Raw genomic sequence first — 7,066 nt, 5'->3', positions numbered from 1 at the left:
GAGCATTTCCTACTTCTCCTTCTGCAGGGCACTCTGCAGTGAGACCGACTCACATACAAAACCTGTTCTATTTTCTGCTTTTTTAGCTCACAGGAACCCTTTCAGTTTGCTGTTTGGACTCGAATTTACTCACAGCTTAACCAGCAGGAAGACAACCAGCAAACCTTCCAGGCTGATTTAGTCTGATTACGGAGAACTTCACACGACTGACACACCCTGCAGCTCACCAGGGCTCTGTGTGCTCACTTCACCTCCCAGATCCTCTCCTTGTCCTTCTCACCCCACACTGTCACCAAACACCCAGGGTAATGTTACTACAGGGTGATGTGTGGATGGAAAAAGCAGGACAGAGGCTGTGAGCACTTTTTCCCTGTTATTCAGCCCCAAGGCCCAGCTACTGGTCCTGTCCCCACACACAGCTGATGGGAAGGTTTTAAAGTTGACATGGTGATTTCATGAGGAACAAACTGGTATCAGTGGTGCTGATTTTCCCTTCCTCCTCTATTGAGCAGGAAAGATTTTTAAACAAAGTTATTAACGGCTGTCAGTTCCTGCCCTTCACATTTAAGGCAACAACAGTGAGGAAATCACAGAATCAGAGAACAGGCTGAGCTGGAAGGGACCCATCAGGACCAGTAAGTCCACCTCTGCACATATCCTGCCCTGATGCCAACCAGGAGCAAAGCTGGAGGCACAAAGGGTGTCCCAGGAGGATAAACTGCTCCATTTGCTCTTCGCCAACCTTGAACCGTCACCACCCAAACTCTTGTGAAACTTTCCCTATAAAACTGCACTTGCTCCTGAGCTGTCCCTCTTGCTCAAGGACCCCTTGGCTTTTCCAGTTCAAGCCTTGCTCACACCAGAGCCTCTCCCAGGACTCAGGAAGCAGCAGGAGCAGCTTTGCATGTGAGTCAGATCTGAGCTGAGCCATGGGTGGGGTTGCAAAGGTCACTGCCATTGTGGGCAGCTTCTTTCTGATAAAATAGAAAGCCCTGTGAGCTGCAGGGTCACCACAGCACCTGCAAAGCTTTAGGGGCCTCTGGTGCCCTCCAAATGACAGCTGCAGCCACACGTTCTGGTTACTTGCTTGGTCCCTCATGCAACACTTAGGTCCCTTTTCCAGGCACACTGTCCATGTCCATCTGAGCTTCCCTGGACAGCTCGAAGTCACCAAGTTACAACTGATTTGCCTCAAAAGAAGTTGTGAAGGTGCATTTAGTTAATCCCTGCAAAGCTACTGTAAAGTTTCAGGCAGCAGTGCCATCCTTGGCACTGTTGTCCCTAATTATGTAATGTTAGACACCTTCCACCATAACACCCCTCTTCAGGCCTCATTTCTACATTTAGCAGGAGAGAAGAGACACCCTCTGGCATGTCTGAAGGATAATCCAATCCCACCTCTGAGACACACACCAGTGGCACAGGAATGCTCTGTGACTTGGAATAAAATTCCCAGTAAGAAGGAGATACAGAAGTACTCTTATATTTCAGAAGACAATGGTTATTCTCCTACACCTCTGAGGAACTCCTAGAAAACCACGCAAGAATTAAATCCTAGCTATGAAGTTTTGTAATATGCAAAGAAATCAATTAGCCCATAGAAAGGAGATGAATCTTTATGCTGTTCTACACATTCATAAAGCGATGCCTTTGAGTTTCCATTGTACTTCCTACAAAATTCACATCAGGTCACCTCCTCTGGATTATGCAGAGCTCTTTAACCAAGTTTTTTAAAAAACCCAAACCCTGTACACTTAATGAGAGACTGCAGCCACCCCCACACCCCTGCTCAGTTTCTTTTAATTAGGACAAGAAGAACAAATCCAGGAGAGGGGAAGCAGGGTTTGAGGAAGCAAGGGAGATGCTGAGAGCACCCACAAGGGAGCCTCATCCTGTGCTCTGGGGACAAATCCCCTCTGAGGGCTTGGTCAGCACCACCAAGTCAAGCCCAGCACCATCCCCAAAGGGCAGAGAGGGTCCAGGTCTGATTCCTCTCCCGGGAAAGCTGGCAGCCTGCTGGGGTACAGGGAAATCACTGGAAACCAGGAGAACAGCAGAGGAGACACCTGAGCAAGGTGAGCCCCTGCACCCTATTTTACATTTTCTAACTAACAAGGATGCTGTGAGTGTGATTTTCACCACATACAATTGGCCAGGGCTTTATAGCTGCCAGGGAAAAAAACCTAAAAAATCCTAACGCTTCAGATAATGAAGGTGCACAGGGACCTGCTGGAAGTTGCCCTGCTGATCCAGCTGAGCCACCCCGGAGCCCCCGCAGCACCGTGCTCTGGTTAAACCCCCTCAGCCACAAGCCAGTCCCTCCTGCCCGACAGAAAAAAAAAAGACTCCAAGCTCTGAGCACTAATGAGATCGTCGGCATGAAAGAAAGGATCCGGGATCTCACTCCCCTTCCCAGCAGCTCCCGCTGAATGGGAGCAGGAGGCTGCATCCACATTGTTCCTCAGGGCATAAACAATGGGCTGGCATGTGGAGGCTGAGTGAGTCACCGTGCTCCTGCTTCAGCCCTGTAATGGGACCCGAGCCAGAACAAGGACCAGTTACTTAGGGAGTGGACCAGTTAGCTAATGACAATCATTCTTGGCAAGACCCAAACAATGAGTTTAAGCATGTACAATACCCTTATAAAGAGCAAATCCACCAAGGCAGTATTGGTGCCTTGTACAGGGATCTTAAGCTTTACAAGGATGCCTTTCCCAGTTTTCCAGCACTGTAGACTATTTTAATACAACCCAGATTTATCCATATAGAATAGTCTACCACTGAGATTTGCATGCTTCCAGCTAACCAGTTTAACTGAATATAATTACATAACAGCAATGTGTAATAAAGTTCTCAGGAAAAAAACCTGAACTCAAAACGTAGAAAATATAACTATTCCACTTTCCACTTCATTATTCACTCGTACAATAATTTATTTACTGTATCTTTAAACAGAGAGAAAACTTGTCAGAGCACTACTGCAGAACAAAAATTTAGCAATTCTGAACAGTTGCGAACCATTAGCGCAGATTAAAATTCTTCTCATGGTCTATAGCTTAGTATTCAAGTGGAGATAATTTCTTCCAGAGAGAAACGAAGAAGACAGAATTTAAGAATTTTAAGAATATTCAATGAAAGGTACAATGCTAATTACCAAAAGCAAACAGGAAAATCACAGAACAGGCAGAATACGTACGGAGAGAGGAAAGAGTTCCCAGAGCTCCCCGTGACGCTGGTGAGGAACGTCTTCAAACAAGACAAGGAGGCCTCTGAATAAACTATCAGGTTTTGCTTCATAGTTGCTGATAAAATCCAAAATAAGGCTGCAAAAACATTAGCTTCTGCTGGAGCCTGCTTACTCACTACAAAGCGTCAAACACACCTTCTTCCCACACTTGGAGCGCAGATGCTGCCTCCTAATGAAGCACTTGCTGCAAGGGGGGAACACCGTTACACAAGAACAGGAGGCTATTTCTTGCTGCAGAAACATAACTGGGGTTTGACTCAGAGAAAGGCAGCAGTGCCTGGGAGATGAGGGTTGCAGTGAGAGAAACCATCCAAAAATAATTTGCCTGCTCAGGGAAAAAAAAAAAAAATTCACAGGAAGCAACCTGAAGCATATGTCCCTTCTAAAAGGGGAATTACTTTATTACATAAACACAAACCTTCTAATCTAGCCCAACATAAAATCACTGCAAGCCATCGAATCGGAGCTGAGGGTAAAACTGGAGCAGGTTAATATCTGTTCAGGCTGAGAAGAGATGCTCTGATTTTAGCAGCTTTCATATCCTGAATACCCACTGCATCAGTGACTGGGAACATATTTGCATTCACACACTGAAAAAGCACAGATCTTGTAAAACATATTTAGGAACTGGTGAGACGTGATACATATATTGACTAACTCCCCAGGCCTTTGGAGAACATCCCTCTTCAGGGGAATGCTATTCTTACCACCTCCATAGTTCAACATCACCCTCCCTGGAAGTAAAATTCCTTGTTCTAGACTGTAGATTTTCAAAGATCAGGGCTCAAAAAGCTTTCACATGTTTGAACTCCATCAAAGCCCAGTGGCAGGTGGCTACTGAGTTCTCTTAGAACCTTTTGTTCCCAGTGTGAAGAGGAAAGAATCAAATCCTGCTATTTACCATTTTGTGGCTCCATGGTGCTCTCCCTGCAAACAGCGGATTCCTCCGTTCCCACACACCAGTACATTCTGGGTGGCAGTTGTGGAGGCCCCACACACAAACTTTCCACAGCACTTCAGACTGAGCAGTGTTGCCAAGGCTGGATGATCCCCATCACGTGAAGGCAGGAGCAGAGGCTGCTAGCGAGCACCATCCTGAATAAACATCATTTATTCTGTTTAAAAATAAACAACAAAACAAATTAATCATTCCACTGTAGAAATGGTGACATGTTCATTCCTCTCCACTATCAGCACAGTTGTCCAAATGTCACACTGCAAAAATACACTTATCATCCCATAAATACAATTATTTTCATATTAGCTTTGTTAAGAGCACAACATGAATTAACAGAGGGGACTACTACTACTAATTTCTGCGCTACAGAAAGATAATGTTCCTAATTTTTCACCACCGAAGCTGCTCAGTCTTTGGGCAGAGGACAAGGGGGTGGGCAGGGGTCACAGCTGCAGTTTCAGGTTCTCCACAAGCTGGTGTAAAGGCAGACCATTGAAACCCTGCAGTGCAGCTGGAAAAATCCTACATGCAACCTCAAAACCTCTCCCATCCACAAAGACAACCACAGCTCTTGTAAGACTGTGAGAAACTGAAAAACACTGATGTGGTTACTGAGATAATCCTCTGTAGAAAAGAGAAGAGGGCAAAGAGAAACACACCAGCTCCTGTCCCCTCTGCCCAGCCCTTTTTGAGAACTCTCCCACCCTGGAAGCACCGGGCTTCTTCACTCAGGGAGGCAAATCGGGCCCTTAAGAGCTATTAAAGGTTGGCTGCTTGTGAACTGCCTGGTATAACAGGCAGCAGAAAATTGCACAGCTCAGTCTCCTGAGGCACTTCCAGCTCCTTCCCTTTTCACAGCTGCACATCCACCCCTTAACCTCTCTGTACAGAGGCTCAAACTCCTGGAGGATTTGCAATGTTTGTCCAACCAGCATCAGAGCTCCTTCATTTTCTGCTTTCAGTTTCAGTCAGTGAACGCCTCTCAGATGTGACACGATGCACCTCAACTGACTCTTACTGGTTCTGCCCATGTCTGGTGTGTGACGATGAAGTTCTGATTTGAGGCTGTAGCTCAGCAAAGCTCATCACCCACCTCCCACTCCAGCCAGCAAGGTCTGAGACCTCCCCTGACTGTCCCTGAGCAGAGCTGGCTTCCTGAACTGGGATCAAAGGCCAAGGGGAATACAAAAATATGCTGATGCATCACCCCTATCCAGGAAGCTTTCTGCTCTTCCCTCCTTACACTGGGTTTCAACCACCAGCCAACAACACTAAAAATCACTGCATCCTATTTCAGTTGTTTCTAGGCAAATATTTGAATTTTAGGAGCACTCAGCTTCTGCTGACCCTGACTTTGCAGCAGCAACAAAGCCTGGCACCCCTGTGCCCCAGTCTGGGCACTGGGTGCTGCAAGAGGCGGAGATGGAGGTGACCCCTAACCCCAGATCCAAGCCCACAAACTGGTGAATTGCACTGTGTTGGTGGAGAACTGAATTCTGCCCTGGAACTGGTGCTGGTGCTGGGCCCCACCAGACTCAGCTTCTCTCCTGGCCTCAGCTTCCCTTGCCCACACTGGCAGGAGGAGCTGGGACCACACATTCCCCATGCCATGGGTGGGACACGCCAGGCAGAGGGGTCAGGGAGGCTCTCACACCTGCCCAGGGCTGTCCAGGCTGTTAACTCTGGCAGTGGAGGGGATGTGATGCTTCCAGCAGCTGCCTGCCCACTGCCCTCGATGCACTGAGCAGCTCCAGGGAGAGCAAACACTTCCCCCTGCACGTTCTGGCCCACCAGCTCTGCAGCAGATGATGATTTCTGAGGCACTTCCTTGCCCTGACATGGGGACAAACCATGTGCACCCACAGCAACTGCACAAGAAACACTCAGTGGGGGTCAGCGTGGACCCCTGAGGCTTGAAAACCACTCCACTCCTGGTTTTTAGCTCTCTACTCAGCCCATTCCCCAGGCTGAAACTTTCCTTGTATAAAGTGAAATTAAAAATAACTTTTAGGAAAAATAGCGGTGTGGTGCTGCTAATCAGTTCCTTTAACTGCAAGCAACTGAATGCTGTAGCCATGTGTATCACTGCCATACAGTGCCCATGTAATCAGTATTTCAGGACCTTTTTGTATATATTAAAAAAAAACCTGACAGAGCTTTACCTTCAGGAAGGTGCGCACAACTGTAACACGTGCAAACACCATGATTTTATTTGATTTGGGGATTTGATTTAGGGAGTCAATGTGCTCTGCAGAATCTCGTTCAGAAGGAGAGGGACCATGCAGAATACACCTGAACAGGTGTAAATGGGATTTACATCCCATTTCTCACATTCCCAGTCCTTACACCTGCTACTGCCCACACCTGAACTACCTGAACCACCTGAACCGCCGCCTCTCTCCACTTCACCATCCCGCCCAGTCTGATCCTGTGCATTGTGCCTGAAAACAGCCGGGCCCCCAGAAACATCATGGCTTGCCCAAAATCGCCTCCTAATTCAGTAAAAAACCCTGCTAAAACCTAAGTGCTTTACTCAAACCACCTGTTGATTCTGACAATCCCACCTGGGGATTGCCACGGATCTGGGACAGGAGGGATGGCGCTGGGGCTCTCCTGCCCGGTGTCGATAGCGAACCTGGGGCTGAGGCGCCGGCCCAGGGACCCGCATCCTTCGTCCCGGGTGAGCAGCGAGCACCAAGCCATCCCTTCTCCTCAGCCCGGCCGGCCGGGGCGACACCAAGCGCTACACCCCGTTTTGGGGGGTCTCTCACGCCTTCCCAGCCGCTTTCCAGCCCCCGGGCTGAGGCGTCCCCTCACAGCGCGTCCCGCCGCTCTCCGGCCCCGCCGGGCGGGGCGGCCGC

The 7,066-nt window shown here is 48.4% G+C and overlaps 1 protein-coding gene across 1 annotated transcript in view; it reads right to left on the bottom strand.

The window, feature by feature from the left end:
- LRRK1 (leucine rich repeat kinase 1) overlaps positions 1 to 4,292 on the bottom strand; it is a 70,258-nt gene extending 65,966 nt beyond the window's left edge. The window contains exon 1 of the mRNA XM_005424230.2: positions 4,149 to 4,292. Coding sequence (XP_005424287.1) covers positions 4,149 to 4,215 — 67 coding nt within the window. The 5' untranslated portion in view covers positions 4,216 to 4,292. The remainder of the gene's footprint in view (positions 1 to 4,148) is intronic.
- Positions 4,293 to 7,066: the final 2,774 nt, after the last annotated feature.

This window comes from Geospiza fortis, unplaced genomic scaffold (genome assembly GCF_000277835.1).
Source record: "Geospiza fortis unplaced genomic scaffold, GeoFor_1.0 scaffold2, whole genome shotgun sequence".
NCBI classification, from domain to species: domain Eukaryota; kingdom Metazoa; phylum Chordata; class Aves; order Passeriformes; family Thraupidae; genus Geospiza; species Geospiza fortis.
Note: the sequence above shows the minus strand (reverse complement) of the source record. Positions and strands in the feature narration are given on the sequence as shown.